Genomic DNA, 24,593 nt, shown 5'->3' on the forward strand with positions numbered 1-24,593 from the left:
ATCTACTGTATACATAATAATATAGAATGATTATTTATCAAGAGACAAAACGAATGCTTTGCTGCTGAAAAAAAAAAAAAATAGAACATGCCCGTGCCTTGCACGGACTTCTACGCTAGGTATCAATTAATCATTAACATCTTTCAACAGTAACAATCATTAAGATCATTATTCTACTTATGAGTTATATTTTAGAACATATATAGTGTTTAGTGATTTATAAAATAATTTTTTTATTTTTTGATTGCAACGATTATATTGTAGAACATAACCTGCAAAGCGAATTGTCAGATGTTTACAAATATTGTAGACTAAAAAATTAAACTTGAAACGAGTAGATTATTTTAAAATAATTTTGGACTCCAATACTCTTATTTTGTGGACTCCATAGAACCGTGACCCATATTGTTATGAAATAAATTTAAAGTAGGATCAAGTTTTAATATATAGAAAGTCTTATATTAAATAACAATAATTTAAATATCATTTAAAAACAATAATTTAAATAGGTATAATAAAAATATGATAATGTAATTTAAAAAAACATTATTTTTTCAATAAATAACAAATTTTAAAATTTTATTCGGGTTATCAACTAGTATACATGAAGGCGACAAGATGGAGTAGCTGTGAGGTGATTAGCCCTTCTAACAACAAGACCAAACTCCTCAGTCATGTCCAACTCTGATGGCATCATTCCATCAGGAAGCTTCCAATCAAAACATTGCACAAGCGTCGCCACAATTAGGCGAACCATGAGGATCCCCAAATGCATCCCGGGGCACCCTCTCCTTCCAGCGCCAAATGGTAGAAGTTCAAAATCCTGTCCCCGGACATCTATATCAGTTCCAACAAATCGCTCTGGTAAAAATTCTTCTGCATCATTCCAGACCTTAGAGTCTCTCCCAATGGCATACACATTAACCATGACCGTCGTCTTTTTTGGTATGAAATAGCCTTCGACGTTGCAGTCGTCTATTGACTGATGAGGAAGTAACAATGGTGAAGGTGGATGCAGTCTAAAGACTTCTTTGATTACCATGTTTAGGTATACTAAACTCTCTAAATCCGACTCGTCGACTAGCCTGTCCATGCCAACTACTTCTGCTAACTCTTTTTGAACTTTTACCATGACTCGCGGATGTTTTAGAAGCTCAGACATTGCCCAATCCACTGTTGTTGACGCAGTGTCCACTGATGCAGCAAGCATGTCCTGTAATGCATTTTGTCACACAAATTATGTTGCACAATATGATTTTTAAAACATAATAGTTTAACGGTTTTTTTATGGTGTGCCTGTGGCATGTGCTAAGCATTAAATCCAATGCATTTAACTCATTTTGATTGGCTCTTAGTGGACCCCCTGCATGTACAACAACCACACCAATCAAAATGAGTCAAATGCATAGGATTTAGTTCTTAGCATGTGCCAATGGACACATACCAGACAAACCGACGATTAAAAGGAAAAAAGAAAGCTAGTCATTAGTGGTCTACCAGCAGAACAGCCTTGATGTGGGAACGATCCAAGTCGAACTCTGTTTCCCCTGATTTCATGATGTCTAACATGATATCGACGAAATCTTTAGTTTGCCCGGAGTCCTTGGGAATTTCATGTTCATTAAGGATCCTTTCCAAGAATCTATCGAACACTAAAGCAACAGCCTTCATTCTCTTTGTGAATCCCTGAAGATCAAGTTTCCCAAGAAAAGGGAAGAAATTAGCAATGTTAGGAACTGATGCCAACTTCATGCCCTCTTCAATCACACCCTTGAATCCGCGGCCATCAATGTCCTTATCCTCGTATTTCTTACCAAATATCATTCGGCAACTCACATTTGCACTCATCGACGACACTTTGGCGCTGAGATCAACTGCAGCATCTTCCCCTGCTGCATCTGCAATACTTTCCACCAATAGTCTAATCTCTTCCTTTCTCAAGGCTTGAAATGAGTTGATTTTGACGTTATTAAGCAACTCTAAGGTGCATAATTTACGCATGCTACGCCAGTAAGGACCGTATTCACCAAAAGACAAGTTCTTCTGATCATAAGAAGCGTGCTTAGCAGCATCATGAGACGGCCTACTAGCAAAGTTAAGATCGTGAACTTTTAGAAACTGCTTAGCTGCTTGTGGGGAGGACACAATGATGTTCGGAACAGATCCAAAACGGATATACATAATAGGGCCATGTTTGCGAGCTAGTTTTTGCAAGCCCTGGTGAGGATTTTTACCTATCAAATGTAAGTGTCCCAAGAGAGGTATGCTTTTCGGGCCTGGTGGGAGCTGTCTTTGTTCTTTCTTAGACCATGCTTGGAGAAGGTAAGCAATGAAAACTACTGCAAGAGTAATTAGAATCCAAGACATGGCCAGAATTGATAAGTTTTCAATTCCAAATTGTTCTATTTATAAGGGCTTATAAGGGCCAGGTGCAAAATTCCAAAATTCTCGATAACTTGAATTTGCAATATGGTATATATTGTTTGTTGAAGGGGTGTCAACCCAGGTCCCACATCGTAAAAAAAAAAATGATGATTTGTCTTGAATATAAGCAGTCAAATAACTCCACTAGTATAAGGCCTTTTGTGAGGAGTTTTTATATATTTAGGGGCTGTTTGGTAAGCAAAATCAATTTCTGCTTCTGGTTTCTGCTTTTTTGACCCGTTTGTGTAAAGAAGTAGAAGCACTTTTAAGAAGCTGAGAATGCTAGCTTCTGTCTCACAGCTTCTGCTTCTTTTCCAAACACTTTATTAACTTATTTACTTCTCATTTCTACTTCACTTCTTTACTTTAAGCATGGAATCACTTTTTTTAAGTTTGGCCAAACGGCCCCTTAGTCTGGTTTGAGTGTCACTTATTATCCGTAAAAAGTATGTTGCCACAATTATCTATCTCATTTTCACCCTCTTCAAGGATGATTTAGCTTGCGCAACACAATATAACTTTTACCTTTGAATGTATGTTGCTTCTATGATGTTCCTTGTTACTCCCTCCGTCCCTTTTTACATGTCCTTTTTGAAAAAAAAAATTGTCCCAAATTACTTGTCCACTTCTCTTTTCAAAGCAACTTTTTGTATGTTTTTTCAAAATGTAACAACTTCCAATGTTTGACTAGCATATATATATACACAACTCTATCTAATTCATTACATTTATTAAGGATATGTATGAAAACAAGATCTCCACCTAACATTTTCTTAAGATGCGTTATTTTTTCAAAAAGGACAAGTAAAAAGGGACGGAGGGAGTACCAATGTAGCCTCGGGAAGTTGTAAATGTAAGCCATCATCACACTTTACATGTTTGTTGTTAATTTCTACTGTTTCTCCGCTTAAGAAATAAATTTCGCTTCAGCATCAATGTCACACCAGTTGTGCTTGTAGTTTGTGATTACTTGTTCTCTGCTCAACTGGTGTACATACATTTCGGCACGAATCACATGGACAACATAACGTGATAAACTACTTGTTCAAGTTGGTGTTATAAAAAAGAAGTGCAGATGATGATGAAGAACTTTATTTGGTTCGGTTCTGTCAATTGAATCTGCAGTAACTTTTACTTGCATATCTGAGATTTTGTAGGTTTAGATCTTACTTTTGATGCCTTTGCACAACTATTAAAAGAATAATTCAGAATATCTCCAACTTTTTAATAATTATTAAAACATGCGAAACTTCAATGCAGTATCCTCTTATGGAGTACTCATAGGGGTATTGCACAGTGTTGAGTAAACCTTGTACTCCTGCCTACTTTTATTACAACAAGTAGAGAGGCTGTTTCCGAGGATCTAGTTTAACTGAAGGCGACACGAAGGATTAGCTTTTAGGTGACTAGCCCTTGTAACGACAAGTCCAAACTCTTCAGACATGTCTATCTCTGATGGCTTCATTCCATCAGGAAGTGTCCAATCAAAGCAATGCACAAGTTGTGCCACGACTAGGCGGACCATGATGAGCCCCAACTGAATCCCGGGGCAGCCTCTCCTTCCAGAGCCAAATGGAATAAGCTCAAAGTCGCGTCCCAGGAGATCTATATGACTCCCAACAAACCTCTCTGGTACGAACTTTTCTGCATCAGTCCAGACCTTAGGATCCCTGCCAATCGCGTAAATGTTGACCATGACTGTGGAGTTCTTGGGTATAAAAAAGCCATCGATTTCACAGTCTTCTATAGACCGATGAGGGATTAACAAAGGTGCCACTGGATGCAGTCTGAACACTTCTTTTATTACCATGTCTAGATATTCTAAACTCGTTAAATCTGACTCGTCGACCATCCTGTCCATGCCAACAACTTGTGCTAGCTCATTTTGAACTTTTCTCATGACTTGTGGATTTCTTAGGAGCTCAGCCATTGTCCAGTCTACAGTTGTCGCTGCAGTGTCCACTCCAGCAGCAAGCATGTCCTGTCAAGTTTATTGTTATATTATTAATAATAAAATAGCGTTTGGAAACGTGCATTTCATTTCAAAAGATGGATTTCAAATGACAGGACTGGAGTTGTCATTTCAAATTCTCAGGTTTATACTAATATTTGAATGTCCTCAATTTAAAATGAAATCCAAATCCATATTCCAAACCGGTTATCTGTTCAAATTTAGAATTTCAAATAAAATCCAGGTTCCCAAACAGACATGAATCAATTTGAAATTTTATAAAAGCCAAGTGGTTTACCAGTAGAACAGCCTTGATGTGGGTGCGATCAAACTCAAACTCAGCTACTCCTGATTTCATGATGTCTAACATTGTATCGACAAAGTCCTTGGTCTGCCCGGGCTCCTTAAGTACGTCGTGTTCATCAAGAATCTTCTGCAAAAATTTATCATAAACCTTAGCAACAGCCTTCATCCTCTTGGTGAGTCCTTGAAGATCAAGCAGACTAAGGTAAGGAAAGAAATTCCCGAGATTAGGCAGTGCTGCCAGCTGCATCCCCTCTTGGATCACAACTTTGAATCCGCGCTCATCAATCTCATTATCTTCGTATTTTTTACCAAATATCATCCGGCAACTGACATCTGCACTCAAAGAGCCAACTAGGTCGCTAAGATCAACGGTGTCATGTTCCCGAGCTGCATTTTCAATTCTGTCCACCAAGAATCTGATCTCTTCCTTTCTCATAGACTTAAATGAATTGATTTTAGTGCTACTAAGCAGCTCTAAGGTGCACAATTTACGCATGTTGCGCCAGTAAGGACCGTATGAGCCAAATGACAAGTTTCGCTGGTCATAAGAAATGTACTTGGCAGCCTCATGAGGCGGCCTATTAACAAAATTAAGATCATAATTCTTTAAAAACTGCTTAGCTGCTTGTGGAGATGAGACAATGATGTTACGAACAAACCCGAACCTCAAGTACATGACAGGGCCATGTTCCTCAGCTAGCTTTTGCATATCCTGGTGAGGATTTTTGCCTATCAGATGCAGGTGTCCCAGAACAGGAATGCTTTTCGGGCCAGGTGGTAGCCGTCTTTCGAATTTTTTCTTGGACCATGCTTGGAAAAGGTAAGCAAGAATAAGTAATGCAGGAGTTACTAATATCCAAGCCATAGCTAGAAGTCTTAAGTTTTCAAGTGCTCAAATTGTTCTACATATAAATACTACCTCCAGCATAGAACAAAATTCAACCTTGGTAGAATCGAAACTTAAGATAATTTTGATGCTTATTCCTTTTGTCCTCACTTTTACATTAGAATACATAGCTTGAATCAGTCTAGGCTTGTTAGAGAGCTACTGTACATATCTCTGTCTGAAATCACAGAAGCTTGAATTCAACTATTTAAGCCAATAGTATGAGAATCTAGCATCATTGTTCTGTGCAAAATGCTTGTCAGTGACATCGATAAATCCAAATTTAAAGTTTATTTACAGAATTGACTGACTTTACTATGTGACTTTCATGAAGGCATGCATATGTATTGTATTGTGAAAGTGAACTTTAAGTCTGGTTTTAGCAGATATGACGACTCTGCCTTCAATCACAAAGATACACTAAAAATATAGAAACGTAGCATGAACAACTGCCAGATGTGGAATATATAATTTACTACAAGAATTGACAGAGAGGCTTAGATTGTCACTTATAAAGAAATTTTTCAGATGAGGAAGACTTAAATCGGCTACTTGGCTTAATATGTGTTTGGCAAATACATGATCAAAAAGAGGTTTGAAATAATCTTTTAAAATATGATCTGAAAGTTTCTGTTATTTTGTTCGAATAATTTTAATGTCTGCTCAATATGAATGTGTTAATGTGATTCACATGCTTAACTAGGATTGAAATGGTTCAGACAATTGAAGGCTAGAAATTATGCTGAAAGATGGAGATCTGATTATGCCGATTATCTATATATGAAAAATTAAAGCGGTTCAGGATAGAGATAGATAATTAGTTCAAAAACATTTGCAAAAGGCTCCGGTGGTACTAAATCTACAGATAAGGTGCAGCTGGTGATTGGATGAGACAATCAGTGAGACAGAAGGCAACTAAGCTTGGCGTGTACACGAGTTTTAGCTGCTGATTGTAACTTAAATCAAAGTTTGTAGTAGTTGTACTAGTCTACTAGATACAGTTTAATTATAACAATGGCTCAGAAACAACATCTATGAAGCTTGAAGAGGATCTGACATCAAAATATGCTTAATGGTGAAATGATGTTTATTTGTGCCTTAATCATTAAAAGCACATAATAACTGCAATACATTCTTGAGTTGCTACTGCAAAAACAAATATTTTACTACAGGTCTGCAAGCATGAAATGATCAGATTATTTATCAACTTTTCGCTCAGTAAAATAGACTTGTCTATATTCAAGTATGCCCCCCTTGAATATACAGACTTCATCGCTTTTTAAGGCGACATGTAGGAATGACCATAAGATGAGTAGCCCTTCCAACAACAAGACTGAATTCCTCAGTCATGTCTAGTTCTGATCCCTGCATTCCATTAGGCAGATCCCAATCAAAACAATGCACCAGTTGGGCCACCACCAGGCGAACCATAGTGAGGCCTAATTGCATCCCAGGACACCCTCTTCTCCCAGTGCCAAAGGGAAGAAGTTCAAAATCCCTTCCTCGAAGGTCAATATTGCTACCAACAAATCTTTCTGGGATGAACTTCTCTGCATCAGTCCATACCTTTGGATCTCGGCCTATTGCCCATACATTAATGGAAACTCTTGAATTTTTAGGTATGAAAAAACCATCAACCGTGCAATCCTCTATAGACAGATGAGGGAGTAACAGGGCTGCCACAGGGTGCAGCCTCATGGCTTCTTTTATAACCATTTCTAAGTATTCCAACCTCTCCAAGTCCGATTCTTCCACCATTTTGTCCATTCCAACTACTTGTTCTAACTCTTCTTGAACTTTCTTTATTATTCTAGGATGTCGTAGAAGTTCAGAGAGTGTCCATTCAATAGCCGTTGCAGAAGTCTCCGCGGAAGCAGCTAACATGTCCTGCAAAAAACATTAAGGGTAAAACACAATTAGTGGCTTGTTATTGTATTTTTCTCTTGCAAGTGAGTACAGTGATAAATTTATATGATCATTTTGACTCCATACACTACCATGGTACTAGAAGAGTGGTTACCAGTAGAATAGCTTTGACATGGGTTCGATCAAACTCAAATTCTGAATCTCCAGATTTCATGATGCCCAACATGGTATCAACAAAGTCTTTGGTCTCCCCCTGCTCCTTTGGATGGTCATGCTCTTCGAGAATCTTTTCTAAAAATCGATCCCATACCTTGGAAATAGCCTTCATTTTCTTAGTCAATCCCTGAAGATCAAGTGCACCAATATAAGGAAAATAATCACCAACATTAAAGGCCACAGCCAGCTTCATTCCCTCCTGAATTACACCTTTGAATCCTCTTTCATCCAACTCCTTATCCTCAAATTTCTTTCCAAACACCATCTGGCAGCTGACATCTGAGCTCATACTTTGTATTCTGGTACTAATATCAACAGCAACCTGTTCTTGAGCTGCGTGCTTAAGAATTTTCACTAATTCGTTAAGCTCTCCATTTCTTATGCTTTGGAAAGAACTGATTTTAAGGTTACTGAGCAATTCCATGGTGCACAATTTGCGCATATCACGCCAATAAGGACCATATGTTGCAAATGTCAAACTTTTTTCCTCATAAGAAATGTGCTTAGCCGCTTCAAGAGAAGGCCTGCTAGCAAAATTAAGGTCATGGGTCTTGAGAAACTGCTTGGCTGCTTCTGGCGATGAGACAATAATGTTAGGGACAAATCCAAAGCGCATAGACATAATGGGGCCATGTTTCTCAGCTAGCTTCTGCAAATCTTGATGAGGGTTTTTACTTAACAAATGAAGGTGTCCAATGATGGGCAGGCCTTTTGGTCCTGGTGGTAAATTTCTGTGTGACGTTTTTTTCATCCATGGATGGAAAAGGTAAACGAGTGCTACTACTGCTACAAGTACGATCCAAGTCCATGCCATGAGTAGTTTCTGGTATGTTATAGACTCAATAAATTGCCCCTTATAAGAAATAGTCCTCAGAATGTATCATTGTATTAAAGATCAGTGATGAAAAGTCAGAAACAAGAAAAAAGACTTAGTTGAAATCGATGTCTGAATAAGATGATTTTATTATACTTAAATATTAAACATTTCCGATTTGCTAGTGGCATGACATTGAAAACACACCATATCATTATCAGTTTGTTTTCATGTTAATATATAAGTTGCTATCAGCTTAAGTAAAATATTACAGACTGTTGCATATGACCTTTTTTTTTTTTTTTTGCAAATCATAGTAGATCAGCGGATTATTATAAGCTTGGAAGTTGGACTTAATTATTTGTTCAACTCTTCTTAAGATATATCAAACGTGTATTATTGGTTCGAGGAATTAAACTTAGACTTCTCTTTCAGATGGATCAATTATTCACTTAACTGTTACTATGTATGTTGTGCAGAATCTTGATAATCGGCTGAATCATCAGTTATATCCTGATGTATGAGATTTTTAATATTGGCAGCACCTTCTTGGTTATGTGCTACTAGGAAGAATGCAAGAGAAAATGAACATCACAGGACACACAAGGGGTTTTGCCTATGTTTGACGCTAGTATAATTAAGAGCAAATGAACACCAGCTTATCACTACTTGATTCCCATGTTATTGTTATTATTTCTAGTGTAGTTATCTGCTCCTTACCATTATAGATCTAACATAAAAACACACAGACATTCTGTATTGTGAAAACTGGCCGAACCTGGATTTTTATCTTATTTATCTGCGTTAAAGAAGTTTACCAAGAATTCTAGTACCTGAGCAGGTTTTGATTAAATTCTATTTAGCCACTGCAGATGTGAAATTTTGAGCCATCATCATACAGTTTAGAACACTATGAATCGAATCCCTGTATACACTCTCAGGTCTCCTACCACATTACAGGTCCAGTTTAGTTGTGCCCTTATATATTATATAACTATTTGTTCTTCATCCCTTGGCTTTAATATATTCAGTAAATTCTTCCCTGTTCTTGTTTGGTTTTTACTGCTCGTCAGAACATTTTTCAAATAAACAAACTGATACACTCTATCCCTCATAAAATTGTGATCATTCCTTGAATGTCAAGTATAAGCAGATAGTCTATAATTACCAAAAACAAACAATTGAGTGCCAGTTTGCAAGCAGGAAAACCGACATCATCATTTCTTAAGGCGACAAGTGGATATGGCCATAATAAGATCGATAGCCTTTCCAACAAGACCAAATTCTTCAGTCATGTCAAGTTCTAATATCTGCATTTCGTTAGGGAGATCCCAATCAGACAATGCATCAGTTGTTACCCAACTGATGCATTGTCTGATTATGGAACTGGTGTTTATGACTCTACCGATCTTGGTAAATCCAAATTTTCTAATTTTAAAATGTTTCAGCTACAAAATCTTAAAAAAAGTAAAATTAGTTATATGATAAATTAGTTTTATGATATCGATGTTTGTATATGATTATTCCATTGATGGTCGATTATAAAACACACCATATGTTTATTAGTTTCTTCTCATGATATTATCTACATGTAATACCTGGATAATTCTCATTAAACTATAATAAGTTAATTAATTTTCTTCTTAATCTCTCCTTATTTTTCCCTGTGTAGTGTGGATTATGTTTCGTCTTGTTTTTTACTCTCCTAAGAAACATAATGCATGTTTAGTGGTTCTTTGATTTAAAACCTTAGAGTTTTCTTTTGAATTGATTGCTTTATTAGTTTATCAACGAACTGCTGTCATATGTTGTTCAGAATGTTGCTATCGGCTAATCATCAGTTATCATTAGGTAGGAGATATTCTTTTTTGACAACACGCAGTTGTTTTTCAGAGGAGCACACATAGTTTCAAGTTTTGGTTTGAAAACTACTGCAAGTTGCCCAATTTTTTGGAAAGATTTCTCTGTGATGGATCAGTAGCTGTTGTTGAAGAATTAATAGTTTGTTTGAACTTCACAAAGTGGACAACTTTACATATCACTTTTTTCTTTTATTTGTCTCACTGATTTAGTTTTGGTTTTAAATGTCAGTACTGAGAAAGTGTTTTCTGATAAAAAAAACACTTGAGATTTTTCTATGCACCATGGTGGAAGATGGGTGGTTCAATAGATGTTGTTTGTAATTACCATTATCTGAGTCCGGGATCAATTAAAACAGTTTTCAAGCATGAAACAGTAACGATCAATGAATTTATTAACATCGTTACATACTCAGTAAAAGACTAGTGAATTCACAAGTATATTTACTGGAAAATGCAGACATCATCATTTTTGAAGGCGACAAGTAGGAATGGCGATAAGATGTGTAGCCCTTCCAACAAGTATCCCAAATTCCTCAGTCATGTCAAGTTCTGACAGCTGCATTCCATTAGGGAGATCCCAGTTAAAACAATGCAATAGTTGAGCCACCACTAGGCGAACGATAGTGAGACCTAATTGCATCCCAGGACACCCTCTTCTCCCGGATCCAAAGGGAATAAGTTCAAAATCCCTTCCCCGAAGATCAATATTGCTGCCACCAAATCTTTCTGGGAGGAACTTCTCTGCATCAGTCCATACCTTAGGGTCTCGGCCTATTGCCCATACATTAATGATTACTCTTGAATTTTTGGGTATGAGAAATCCGTCAACCGTGCAATCTTCAAGAGAATGATGAGGGAGTAACAGTGGTGCCACTGGGTGCAGCCTCATGGCTTCTTTTATAACCATGTTTAAGTATTCCAAACTCTCCAAATCCGATTCTTCCACCATCTTGTCCATTCCAACCACTTGTTCCAACTCTTTTTGGACTTTCTTCATTGCTCTCGGATGTCTTATAAGCTCAGATAGAGTCCACTCAATAGTTGTTGAAGCAGTGTCAGCTGAAGCAGCAAACATGTCCTGAATAAAACAAAATTATTGGCTATAAAAACACACTGCTTTTGAGCTATTATTGTATGTTCTAATTTTATAAGTTCTAATATTCCCACTAAAATCCGGAAATCTACCTTTTCCTTGCATAAGTAGCAGCTAGAAGTTGTAAATAAACCTAAATCAGTAGATAATCTAGTAATCTACATTACATTTCTGGCAAATAACTTAATCTGTACTGTAATTGAATGTTTAAAATGGAGAATCTTAAAAATTGCATGATGCAATTAAATTCATCTACTAAGACCTTAAAGTTTTAGAAGGGTAGTTACCATTAAAATAGCTTTGACGTGGCAGCGATCAAACTCAAATTCTGAGTATCCAGATTTCATGATCCCCAACATGGTATGTACAAAGTCCTTGGCTTGACCATGCTCTTTGGGTTGCTCATGCTCGTCAAGAATCTTTTCTAAAAATTGATCCCATATGTTGGCTATAGCCTTCATTTTCCTTGTCAATCCCTGAAGATCAAGTCCACCAATATAAGGAAAATAATCACCAAGATTAAACGTCACTGCCAACTTCGTCCCCTCCTGAATCACGCCCTTAAAGCCTCTTTCACCAAACTCCTTGTCCTCAAACTTCTTTCCAAACACCATCTGGGAACTAAAATCTGAGGTCATGGATGTTATTCTGGTACTAATATCAACTGCAACATGTTCCTGAGCTGCATGCTCAAGAACATTTACTAATTCGCCAAGCACCTTTTTTCTCATGGCTTGAAAAGAATTGATTTTCACGTTACTGAGCAATTCCAAGGTGCACAATTTGCGCATGTTACGCCAATAAGGACCATATGTTGAGAATGACAAATTTCTTTGCTCATAACCAATGTGCTTAGCAACTTCAAGAGATGGCCTGCCAGCAAAATTAAGGTCATGGGTCTTGAGAAACTTTTCAGCTGCATCTGGCGACGAGACAATGATCTTGTGAACAAACCCGACGTGCATGGACATAATAGGGCCGTGCTTCTCAGCTAGCTTCTGCAAATCTTGATGAGGGTTTTTACCTAACAAATGAAGGTGTCCAATAATAGGTAGGCCTTTAGGCCCTGGCGGCAATTTTCTTTGTGCCTTTTTCTTCAGCCACGGCCACAGAATGCAAGTGAGTACTATTACAAGTATAATCCAAGTCCAAGCCATGAGGAGTATGCTATAGACTTATCAATGCCGCCTTATCAGGAGTGTTTAGTGTGTTTGTTACTTTACAGCTAACACATTAGAAACACCAGAAAAACTTGGTTTAAATAGATGCTTGGAAATAATTGTTCTATTAATAAATGATTATAATTATGGCAGGTTTAATTTTTTACAGGCCTGACATAGAAAGCACACAAATTGCCATCAGCTTACATATAACATAATAATATACCAGCTCAAAATACTGATAATTCACAGACGACTAATTGATCCCGCAAGTCCATTAATTAACTAAATCATCAAGTAATGAGTACTATGTATGCCGTACTGGATCTTAGAACTCAGCCGTATCCTAGGTATCTTTGTGTAGGAGAATGGAGATACCCAGTTTTGGCTGCATCTGGTTGGTTTTGTGTGTTTCATTGCGCATGCTGCAGATTTGGTTCAATTATTTTGCTTATATTGGTGCTTATTAATTAACACCAATCATCTACAAGTAGTTCCTGAGCTGGTTTGATAAAAAGTATTTTTAGCCAGTTCAGACTCTGTGATCAGTTACAGATATTGTTGCAACAATGAGATTTGTTACCTGATATTTACTTTTCAAGACTCCAACTAAATTTAAAAACCCGAATTTGAGCCTTGTTAATTATGATGGTCAGAGGATGAATAGAATAAAAAGTTCAAGTCTACTTGAATTAAATACTAGTTTTCTTTCTGTGACCAACATGGATGCTGTGTGTGATATGTTTAGTTCGTTTTACCAAGACAAAACATTGATTTAGTGTCTGTAGCACGGGTGTTAGCCTGCTAGCAGGACCGGAAGTTCAATTCAAATTCTCTTTTAGATGAATAACTATCCCTTTTAAACTTTCTGTTGAATTAGCCTGATGAGTGAGTAGTCAGATTTGTAGAGCGAATCCAATATAAATTTGAAGTTAATCTGATCCGAATGCAACCACTACAATATAAATTTCATCATACATATTTTTAAAGGAGTGGAAAGAAGGCATATGAGGCCTCAAGACACAAGGTATCGTCTCAGCTCAATGTGAGTCGAAGTGAAAACAAACAGCAGCTATGATTAATGAATTTCAAAAATAGAAAGGTCTAAGCACCTGCTAGGTACAGCGCCTCAAAGCACGGCTCTGAACCCCCTCCAATTCATAACCAAAACGTTAACACTTCTTTCTGGAAAACCCTACATGTCTTATCTCAAACCTGCTAGGTTTCTACAGTTTGCAGCCTCAAGGGAGTACAGATGGGCAAAAGTAAGGTCATAGCTCTAATGAAACTGCACGTCTGCTTGTGGTGATGTGACTATTAGCATATTGTGGCGCCTAGTTTCTTTGAATCTTGAAGAAAGTCTTTAATTACTTGGCAGATGATAGAGGTGTCCCTAAATAGACTCTCTTCCTTTTCTGTTTAAAGGAAGCGGAAATATCATTGGAAACATGTGAACAGGACTTACCTTTACGTTTTGGCTGCTTCAACTGTTTGTAGGAGTTCTTAGGCGCAAAAGATGCAGTCTTAATTTATTTGCATTCATCAACAACTTGTGTTCAGCCTTGAATCTATCATGCATGAAAAATCATTTCAAGAATTCTAATCTGGATCAACCAGTCTAACAGATAGAGCATTATTTAAGAGATAACAACTACACACTAAAACAATTAGCAAGCGTTATCTAACAAATAACAACTACACACTAAACATCGCGTCAAACACGCCAACAACACGAGTACATCCATCAAGGATTTGGACATGTTAGTGTTTTGTCTGGCTGAGGCCTAGTTAACTTTATGAACCTCCCCCCTCTTTTGGTGGTAAGGCTATGAACTTCACTAATACTGATTTTAAAATTTAAAATTAAGAAGCGCAAAACAACAAATTTGTGCATCAAATCTCACTGTACAAAAAAAATTAAAAGAAGAAGTATTCAGAAAAGTATATGAAATGGACAATAATTACCTAGATCTAAAGCAGTTTCTCAGTGCAGGACCTCTTTTAAAGCTTAGTTTTGAATCATCTTCCATTCATTTCCTCCTTATCCATAAAAAGTGTAATATATTTATAATAAATTCAGGCCCCTCTGGACTACCTGAGCTGCTGCTGCAAAGAAAAACAGTATAGTGCCAGTTCGCAAGCATGAAAACAGATTGATCAATGACTTTATTATCAGCATGTCATTATCAGTAATATAGATTGGCAATACACAAGTATAGTCCTTTCGGAAACACAGACAACATCATTTCTTAAGGCGACAGGTAGGAATGGCGATAAGAGGTTTAGCTCTCCCTACAAGTATCCCGAATTCCTCAGTCATGTCAAGTTCTGATAGCTGAATTCCATTAGGGAGATCCCAGTTGAAACAATGCAACAGTTGCGCCACCACTAGGCGAACCATAGTGAGACCTAATTGCATCCCAGGACACCCTCTTCTCCCAGAACCAAAGGGAAGAAGTTCAAAATCCCTTCCTCGAAGATCAATATTGCTACTAATAAATCTTTCGGGGAGGAAATTTTCTGCATCAATCCATGCCTTAGGGTCTCGGCCTATTGCCCATACATTAATGAGTACTCTTGAATTTTTAGGTATAAAAAAACCGTCAACCGTGCAATCTTCTACACACATATGAGGGAGTAGCAGTGGTGCCACAGGGTGAAGCCTCATGGCTTCTTTTACAACCATGTTCAAGTATTCCAAACTCTCCAAATCTGATTCTTCCACCATCTTGTCAAGTCCGACTACTTTTTCTAACTCTTTCTGGACTTTGTTCATTACTCTCGGATGTCTTAGAATTTCAGAGAGTGTCCACTCAATAGTTGTTGAAGGAGTGTCAGCTGAAGCAGCAAACATGTCCTGAAAAGACCATATATTAAGGAGTAAAACATTATTGACTACTTACTATTATCTATTTCTACGAGTTTGAAGATTACTAATAGAAATCTTGAATTATGTTTTTCCTAATACTTATTGCAATTAGAAGTTGTAAAAAACCAAAATTGGTCTATAGTTTAAATCTTTGACAACATACTTGGTACCATGACATAATCTTCAACATGGGATACCTTCAAATTGAATGATCAAACTAAGTTCCTCTTACCATTAGAATAGCTTTGACATGACCGCGATCAAACTCAAAATCTGAATCTCCAGATGCCATGATACCCAACATGGTATCAACAAAGTCCTTGGTCTGACTATATTCCTTTGGCTGGTCATGCTCATCAACAATCTTTTCCAAAAATTGATCCCATACTTTGGCTATAGCCTTCATCTTCCTAGTCAATCCCTGAAGATCAAGTGCACCAATGTAAGGATAATAGTCACCGAGGTTAAAAGCCACTGCCATCTGCATCCCCTCATGAAGCACCTCTTTAAACCCTCTTTCATCTAACTCCTTGTCCTCAAACTTCTTTCCAAATACCATCTGACAACTGATATCTTTGTTCATGGATGTTATTCTGGTACTGATATCAACAGCAATATGTTCTTCAGCTGCGTGCTCAAGAATATGTACTAATTCCTTAAGCTCTTTTTCCCTCAGGGCTCGAAAAGAATTGATTTTGAGGTTACTGAGCAGTTCCAGGGTGCACAATTTGCGCATGTTGCGCCAGTAAGGGCCGTATGTTGAGAATGACAAATTTCTGTTCTCATAAGAAATGTGCTTTGCAGCTTCAAGAGGGGGCCTGCTAGCAAAATTAAGGTCATGGGTCTTGAGAAATAGCTTGGCTGCATCTGGCGATGAGACAATGATGTTGGGGACAAATCCAAGGCGCATAGACATAATAGGGCCATGTTTCTCAGACAACTTCTGCAAATCTTGATGAGGGTTTTTCCCTAACAGATGAAGGTGTCCAATAATGGGTAGCCCTTTTGGTCCTGGCGGTAAATTTCTTTGCGTCCTTTTCTTCAGCCATAGCCACTGAAGGCAAGTGAATACTACTACTACCACTACAAGTGTAATCCAGGTCCAAGCCATAAGTAACATGCTATGGTGTTTATAAAATGCAACCTTAAAAGGAGGATTACTTAGTTGGTATTTTGGTAACGAGAGAATAAATTTGTTAAAACAGATGTTTGGAAATGATTTTTTTATTGATAAATGGTTATTTTTAGTCTGCTACTGGCTTGACATAGAAAACACAGTATAATACTGCAAGTCTGTGCTGATGAGAGAATAAGCTGCCAAGAGCAAGAGCTTCCATATAATATAATAGTAGTAATGGCTTAAAATACTAATAATTCACAAACTGATGTGTATCATGTATCGTAATTGCGTGGTATATGATATGGACTTTAATCTACTCTCCTTGAGATTTAAGAGTGACAGACATGTATCATATGCACTAGGACTTGAAACCTCATAATTTCTGCTGCAACTCTATTAATTAATCGACTAATCGTTATAATATATGTTGTATAGGATCTCAGTAATCGGCTGAATCATGGATAAGCTGGCAGGATATACCGTATTTTGTCTGCAACTGGTTAGTGCAACTCTGAGGAATGCAAAAGTATATCCGACAGATGGCAGGTTTGGCTCGGTTACTTGGCATTGGCTCAGTTACTTGTCATATTCTTAATTAGTGCTTTTAAATATTTGACATCAATATCTGAACCAGTAACTGAATCTACTCATCAATGGCATGACAGCTGATGATAGTTGGCAAGCTTCTAGGATAAATGTTTGTTACAGACTTAGTTACAAATAGCTGAACCAGTACTCTTTTCACATAACAATATTTTTTCATTCTTCATCTCTGTGCAAACAGTTTATCTTAATATGAGTTGAATATTATGTCTTCACCAATTCTGTCGGTTTTCCATGATATTGTTGTTGTTATATATTATATCAGTGTACTTATAATTCTGACATAAGAAAACAGGACACCTGGATTGTAGTCGCTTCTGACTAGCAGTTCTGTTCTGGTATAAAATACTAACTAGCTTTATAGCCCGTGCGAGGCACGGGCATGGTGTTTGTAAAAATTTGATTGTTTTTCTGAGAAATCAATTTGGTCTTGAGAAATGCGATGTCATTTTTTTGTTGTGAAGTGGGATATATCTTTGTTGTGTTGCTCTCATGTCCTCTACATCTCCTACTGAAGGGTGAGGTCTGGACGTTAAGCTGATTGACCGAGAACAGTCCATCGTTTTTGTGGTTGCAGTAGAGGCTTCCATGTTCGCTTTGTAATTATAGAAACGGAAGAGCTTAATTAGATGCCAGGTCCGATGGCTGCTGTGAGTTAGCATAGCCTCTTAGACGTGCAGATGAGACCGAAGGAATCCTGATGAGATGAATTAATATTATTCCTGACATGTATGTGTCATAGTGTTTGTTTGGGTGGAGTATGTGTTTAATATTGTTGCCCTTTTTTATATGTTGGTATAGTTGAAGGCAAGCTTTTATTGGGAATGACTGTTAATATGAAACTTGATATCCTAATGGATTCTTTATTAAACTATTAATATAGCCATAAAAGAAAATTCATCATTTTTAGTTTTTTGACTTAGTTGTTACTAAGGCAGCAGCAATGAAGTCATCAACTTTCTTGGCATAATTATTATTTTTGTTTCTTAATTTGATGCATAATACTTATTTATATATATATATATATATAAATGCAGGTAACCTGATAGTTTTGCTTGAAATATTAGTATGGAGAAATCTAAAATGTATTTATACAGAAGAAAGTGCTACCATGTTAGGACTCTCTTAACCGGATTAGTCAGCCAGGCGTTGATATGCTCATTCTCTAGGATGATAGGTCATGTTGGTTTTGGAGATGCCAAACAGGAAGATATATCAGAAGATACAGTAAAATATGTAGCTGAGACACTAAAGATTTCGCCCTATATAAAGATCTCTGAAGATATAGTGAGTGTTCATTTCATTGTTGTCATGCGTGTTTAGCCAGTTTTAAATTCTCGGGCTTGCATGTTTTTTGCTTAAATCTGTGTTTAATAAAATGCAGTAAATTTTAGGTCTCTAATATTGCATTGTAGGTCAGAGAGTTGTCAGGACAACAGAATTACGAAAACCAGAAGAGATTATTGAACATTTCCACTAGAGCACAATGGAGAGCTTGAAGATGTGGAGTCTTTCTTTGCTTAGTTTGCCAAGGTAGTCCGTGCTCTTTCCTAATTTACTCTCTCCAGACAAAAGTTGGTTGCCAATGTGATTGACTAATCTTTAATGTTCATGTGTATATTATTTATTTCATTAGTTTTCTCATTGTAGGATCCTTTGTTCGATCCAAAATTATAGTCTGTTCTCTTTATGAATGAAATTTACTACTTCTGTAAAAATCTAGGAATGTATCCTAAGGCTGTTTGAACTCATGAACTGTAACATTTTTGTTTGTGGCCTAAAGGTTTTCAAAAACAGGTCTCTTAGCTCATGGTTATTTTGCAGACTCAATTTATATACAGATGAGCACTAATACTATGTTCAGTAAGCAAGTTGCCTAAAACGTTACGTTGTTAAAGGAAGGCCCGAACAAAAGGACCTATATATTATTGAACAAGAACCACTGAATCTGACTAATCTAAATTCTACCTCTTCGTAGAAATCTTATAACCCCCACTGTTTTGAGCTGCTATGGGGTTGGAAGACCTGCAGTTAAATGTGCATCTCTACAGTGAATCTAATTTTCAGAATTTTAACCTGTTTATAGGAATATTAAAACTTTTACTGTTTCTAGCTTTCAAGGGGCAAAAGACTTGCAGACTAATGTGCATCCCTAAGAATTTAGTGTTTAGAAGGAGAATGATGATCTTCGTGTAACAGGTAATGGTGAACCACAAATCACAAATAAGAAATAGTCTTTAATCATATTTGCCCTCAAATGTAGTTAATTTCAAAGGGGCCTTTCACACATGACAACCATAGTCTCCAACGATTAAGCAAATAGTTTGTTCTAAGTGAGAAAAGAAACGAAGTAGCGTACTTGTGGCATCACTAAACGACAGAAAACCAAAGGCATATATAAGCGATTAATTTCATAACCAGGAGGAGTCTTTTCCTAATTGTTCAGCAATGGCCATCTTTCATTTGGGTAAGGAAAGCCTCGCTTTCTTGCTCGGACCCACCTCATCGTGGTGTTCACCTCCTTTCACGTGTGATGATGAGCCAGGCATTTCTATTAGCCGTCCGACTGTGTATCCAGCACGTCCATCTCGATTGTAAGACGACACCCTGACCTCAAAAGCACATCGCCTGCCTATGATGTTGTTCATGACCGGTGGGATGTCCTGAGTGAGGTTGTCCTGCAGAATATTATCATTGTGGTAAGGTTTTAATTTGTTAGTAGTGTAAGTGCAATGCTTTCCTTGCATAAATGTGGTTCTTTGAAGGTGGTGGGAGAGTACCTGTCCCAGATTGCTTATAATGCTCCTGACCGGGACGCCTATAAGCTGTTCTGCATCATTGTTTAGCAGTGCAAAGGTTGTTCTTCAGAGTCATCTTGTACGCCAATAATGATCTTGTAGCTGCGAGGTAAATAAGAAGCCACGGTGTTCATTGGTGTAGCGATAAACATAAAATATTAATGATTTGAGTAAAGTTAAACCGTTGTGTGTAGCCGTCTGTCTCCTTCTTGCAAGCGTCGCAGTAAAATTTGTTGTCCTCTATTCTTATACCCTTTGGGCATTTGGGACAGCTATTGTAGTACCATCCATCATATTTTGAGACATTGATAATGTTTGCCTCACATATGAAGCGCATAATCTGCATGGGATGCAATGTCATGTTATCATATAACATGTTTATGAAGTCCAACGCACAAAAATTTATCACTTACCTCTCCCGCATTGGGAAGCTCAACCCCCAGGATGCCCTGTATTTTTACCACCTTTAACTCTTTAAGGCATTTTCTGCCGTTGAAACGAATATTTTTTTTCTTGGTGGAGGGATGGTTGTGCCTCTCTCCCTTGCGTTGCCTATCATACTCTGACTGAGTTCTTTGAGCGGGGCATAATCTATGTTGAAGTAAGTCCTTGTTGTATCCCCACTGGAGAGTACTATATTCTTCCCTGTATGTTTTTTGTTTCAGTTTTTGTTAGTTTATGGCGTTGTTTTGTTGTGGTTGCATCTAAAGGAATTAAAGGACATGAATTGCTGTAAAATGATTGTATATTCAGATAACAGGATTATGCAGTAGGAGGAAATGAATTATCTTTTATAGTGGACATAGCTAAAAGAATATGCATGCATAGGTGTCAACACCGAACTATAATGGTTTTAGAATTCACTGGGTTGTTTTTGCGCTTGGCAAGTGTCCAAGACATTTCTACAATATGGTTGTTTGCAGTTTGCTCTGCTTAAATACCACTGGTGAGAGAAGCGCACATATGCTGATGAAGCATCCTGTTTTTTCGAAGAAAAGTAGTGCTAATATATAAGTTTATTTTAGTAGTTTAGTGTAGCCTGTCCAGCCTGGGCGATTGTCGTAAAGATTTTGAAGTTCAAGTACCTTATTGCTCGACCAGAAATAGTTGACAGCTGGATTCTGTTAGAGTTAGTCAGTTAGTCCATATGCCTATATAACAACTAGACATTCATTTCTTGTAGCTTAAGATTTACAATTTAGTTTGTACTCGTTGTTTTCTCAAGTATGTAGAGATGTAATCACCATTGTTAACACCTTCAAGTTTACTGTATAAACTCTCCATAGATTAGTAGTTTTACATTGATTCTTCATATATTCCGCATCCATATCTGCAATTTATCAGAAATAACTATAGCTGGATTTTTAAAATCACATAAATTACGCCCTTGCGATAGTTATAAGATTTTCTATCCTTTGACCTAACTTTGCTGTAGGTAGTATTGGGTTTTCTTGTTAATTTATTTGTCCTAACATCTGGATTTGGATAATTTTAATGCATATACACTGGGAAAAATGATCACATGTATGCAGATAATGCAATATATAAGCTTATCTGACCTGAATATTTTTTTACGAGAAGTCCTGTTATGATCACAAATGCAGCTCCATCATCTGCAGCAGCCAAACCATTCTGAAACCCGTTGGCTTTCTCTTCCCACAATGTCACAATCATGTCTTTGTTGCTGCACGAGAATAAATTTTGATGTAATCTCCCTTAATATTCTAAGGACCCATTTGATGCAGTTTCCGGGTCTCCATAACCTCTGTGGAGTTGCATGGAGTGTATTTAGGTGTTTGTAAATTAATGTTACACAGTCAGTGGCAAATAGTTCATACCTATGAGGTTCTTAGTGTTCCAAAGAAGCCAAGGAACGTCTTCGAACTTTGTGAGTTCAAATTTGAATAATGGGATGCGTTCAGTTTCCTCCTTGGGTATCACTTTTGTATTGTGATCAAAACTTAAGGCGATCTCAGAATTGACGATTCTGTATCCTGTTGAGTTGGGGACAACTCTGAATTGAGAGTAGTCTTGTTTCTGGTTGTTCCAGACTGTCAGCATAATCTGGGATTGCTGCATTAGGCCCAGATGTTATCATTAGGAATCAAGAAAACCAACCTATGCGCATAATAAGGTTTTCAAATACAAGTTTGTAAGTTACCTCTTCATCAATGAAAACAACTTTGGTGTTCAGCTTTTCTTGTCAACGGTGAATGATTCCCATATGCGTGTTACACGAACATGAAGGAGAACGTCTTTCTTATTCAGGCTGAGAGAAGAAATGAGTGCTGATTGAGGAGCCATGAGTTGGTAGATAAAAAGCTGTGATGCTAGAGTTGAGGTTTTATAGCAAGGTGAGTTCCTGCAGTAATGGGCCTTCTTCAGGTTAGAATACCAGCAGCCGGCTTTTGAATACCATACTGTCAGTTAACCAAATTTATTAGGCCAACAATTTTTGCGTATATAAATCATCCATGTAGTTTTCTTTTATTTCTAAGCGCGGGATTAATTTTTTATTTTGTTCTGATTGTCTTGTGTAGTTGTGTAGGTAATAAATGTTTTGATCGAAGTTACAACAAAAACTATATTAATTTTTGATTGTATTAATAATTTATAAAGAAAAATATATTAATGAAATTCATTTTGAAACCTACTAAAGCCTAAGTAAATTATAAATATGTTTTGTTCTCACTTAATTTTAAGTAGAAGGAGTATTCCAATATTCATTGTGGATGTCCTCCAGACAAGATAGGTGCATTATATAAAAATTGTAAACACAAAATTAATAACGTTTATAAATAATATTGGGAATATATAAGTAACAGCACATAGTAGCACAATATTTTTGCGCCTAGATTAGAAAAACGATGAGGAAGAAACGAAGTACACATTGCAAACAAGAAAATCTCAGGTCCTTATCATTTGCAGCAAAAGTCTGAAGATTTTAAAGAAGCCAAAATTAATGTATTTTGTAAGATCGATCGAAAACCATTCTGGAATCCAGTATTCTTGTCGAGCTGAGCTAAAAAGTGTCTTGGCTTCCGCTTTCCAACCAGTTTTTCTGCCTCAACAATGGCAGTGATTATGATTTCCTCTGTGCTGTTTGTGCCACTATAAACCGGGGCTTCTACCTCAAACGTGCACAAGGCATCTTTAATGCGGTTGATTCTATTCTGGAAAGTCGCTCCATGCTTGGCCTAGGACATTTGTACCAAATTTTTTTGTTAAATTGCAGGAGGTCATGTGTTAATTTTATATGTAAGGTTGAACAGTTTGGAACTTTGGAGTACCGCATGGTTGGCAGAGCAATCTGTTATCAACTCGAGCATAGTCAGACCAGCTATTTGCTCCAAGTCATGTGCCTTCAATACTAATCTAGCATTTGTGGTAGAGTCAGCCACCAAAATCACCCTTCTCGACCTGTAACAATTTTGAGTGTTAAAAGTAGCCAAGAAGCAAGCCGAAATTCATGTATACATATTTTGGGTTGCCATGAGATCGAGATGTATATATTACCGTTTGTTGATTGGAACAAATGAGACATTACAACCAGCACAACGATATACCTTCTCCGATGTCTGAAGTCCCATTTCTCATGTAATAATATATCCACAATAGTAACTTTGCAGAAGAATGCTTGTTTCCTGAAAAGCTATTGAAGATGCATGCCAAAACACCATAATAATGAAGATAATGTGGTGAATGTGATAGGAAGAATGAAGGAAGTCAACATTGCAGCAGACCTTTGGCTGGACCCATTTGTTTGGGTCTTGCATTTCTTGAAGATTCAGATATATCCTCTGTACCGAAATAGGATATAAGTTTTCATAAATTTCTGTTATTGGCTGTCGACACAAGAATTCTCCATATCTTAATGCCACTAAATCTCCAAGGAGGCCTAGTTGTTTATACGACAGGTCAAAATATAGTTTTGTGGCCTTTGTTGTCGACAAATAAACACGCCCTGTATGAGAGACAATTGCAGATAGCGGAATATGGATATCCGTTCACTAAACTATGTAGATGCTTGAAATTTATGGTAAATGTTATGCCTAACCTAATATCATGTAGACATTATGATACGGTGTATACAGATGCATTACCAGGCTGCGCAAGCAGATTGATGAGACTTACCTTTGCCACGCTTAACCATTAAGTTGGAAATAGCCAACACGACGTTCCTCCTGCGGTATATGTTGAAATTATAGTCAAATTGTAATGTTAATTTAGGCCCCAGAAGCGAAATGGTAACAATTTCACCGCTACATGAAAAGGTCCAATAATTTTAGCTATAAGTATAGTACTGGAAAGCTGTTTTTCAAATTAGACACAGATCAAAGTACAAGCAATAAGTTAACCATGAGTTGTATGTATAGTTTTTGGATGTCGTAGGCATTATGTCCCCAACATTGCAGATAATGCCACTCACATCTGCCAAAGACTCAGTGAAATATATGGAGAAGGTGACGTATATATAAAGCACTAACCAATCAAGGCTGAATCTTTTTCTAAATGTGTTGAAATAGTTGGCAGTGGGCAGAATTCAAATTTATATCTAGCAATATAACAAGCATCATAGCATGCACGAACTTTTGTCCGCTGACCAAAGAGCAACGCCTTCTTTG

At 37.2% G+C, this 24,593-nt stretch overlaps 5 protein-coding genes across 5 annotated transcripts; all 5 read right to left on the reverse strand.

The window, feature by feature from the left end:
- Nucleotides 1-512: 512 nt before the first annotated feature.
- On the reverse strand, nucleotides 513-5,718 carry LOC108196050 (uncharacterized). Its single transcript, XM_017363129.2, has 5 exons — nucleotides 4,674-5,718; nucleotides 3,798-4,405; nucleotides 3,560-3,567; nucleotides 1,498-2,402; nucleotides 513-1,213 (listed from the first exon to the last, which is right to left on the reverse strand). Exons 1-5 carry the CDS (start codon nucleotides 5,544-5,546, stop codon nucleotides 596-598), a joined length of 3,012 nt encoding a protein of 1,003 aa, XP_017218618.2. The 5' UTR covers nucleotides 5,547-5,718; the 3' UTR covers nucleotides 513-595.
- An 884-nt stretch (nucleotides 5,719-6,602) lies between these two features.
- Nucleotides 6,603-8,566, reverse strand: LOC108197992 (cytochrome P450 71AU50). Its single transcript, XM_017365754.2, has 2 exons — nucleotides 7,588-8,566; nucleotides 6,603-7,454 (listed from the first exon to the last, which is right to left on the reverse strand). The coding sequence occupies exons 1-2, from the start codon at nucleotides 8,461-8,463 to the stop codon at nucleotides 6,837-6,839; spliced, it is 1,494 nt and encodes a 497-aa protein (XP_017221243.1). The 5' UTR covers nucleotides 8,464-8,566; the 3' UTR covers nucleotides 6,603-6,836.
- A 2,050-nt stretch (nucleotides 8,567-10,616) lies between these two features.
- Nucleotides 10,617-12,637, reverse strand: LOC108198071 (cytochrome P450 71AU50). The gene is made up of 2 exons (XM_017365854.2): nucleotides 11,706-12,637; nucleotides 10,617-11,403 (listed from the first exon to the last, which is right to left on the reverse strand). Exons 1-2 carry the CDS (start codon nucleotides 12,573-12,575, stop codon nucleotides 10,789-10,791), a joined length of 1,485 nt encoding a protein of 494 aa, XP_017221343.1. The 5' UTR covers nucleotides 12,576-12,637; the 3' UTR covers nucleotides 10,617-10,788.
- Nucleotides 12,638-14,721: 2,084 nt separating this feature from the next.
- LOC108199417 (cytochrome P450 71AU50) lies at nucleotides 14,722-16,706 on the reverse strand. The gene is made up of 2 exons (XM_017367223.2): nucleotides 15,680-16,706; nucleotides 14,722-15,435 (listed from the first exon to the last, which is right to left on the reverse strand). Exons 1-2 carry the CDS (start codon nucleotides 16,565-16,567, stop codon nucleotides 14,821-14,823), a joined length of 1,503 nt encoding a protein of 500 aa, XP_017222712.1. The 5' UTR covers nucleotides 16,568-16,706; the 3' UTR covers nucleotides 14,722-14,820.
- A 6,130-nt stretch (nucleotides 16,707-22,836) lies between these two features.
- Nucleotides 22,837-24,286, reverse strand: LOC135150784 (uncharacterized). Its single transcript, XM_064087898.1, has 3 exons — nucleotides 23,485-24,286; nucleotides 23,259-23,388; nucleotides 22,837-23,165 (listed from the first exon to the last, which is right to left on the reverse strand). The coding sequence occupies exons 1-3, from the start codon at nucleotides 23,556-23,558 to the stop codon at nucleotides 22,887-22,889; spliced, it is 483 nt and encodes a 160-aa protein (XP_063943968.1). The 5' UTR covers nucleotides 23,559-24,286; the 3' UTR covers nucleotides 22,837-22,886.
- Nucleotides 24,287-24,593: the final 307 nt, after the last annotated feature.

The sequence above is a fragment of the Daucus carota genome, chromosome 1 (assembly GCF_001625215.2).
Source record: "Daucus carota subsp. sativus chromosome 1, DH1 v3.0, whole genome shotgun sequence".
In the NCBI taxonomy this organism is placed as follows: domain Eukaryota; kingdom Viridiplantae; phylum Streptophyta; class Magnoliopsida; order Apiales; family Apiaceae; genus Daucus; species Daucus carota.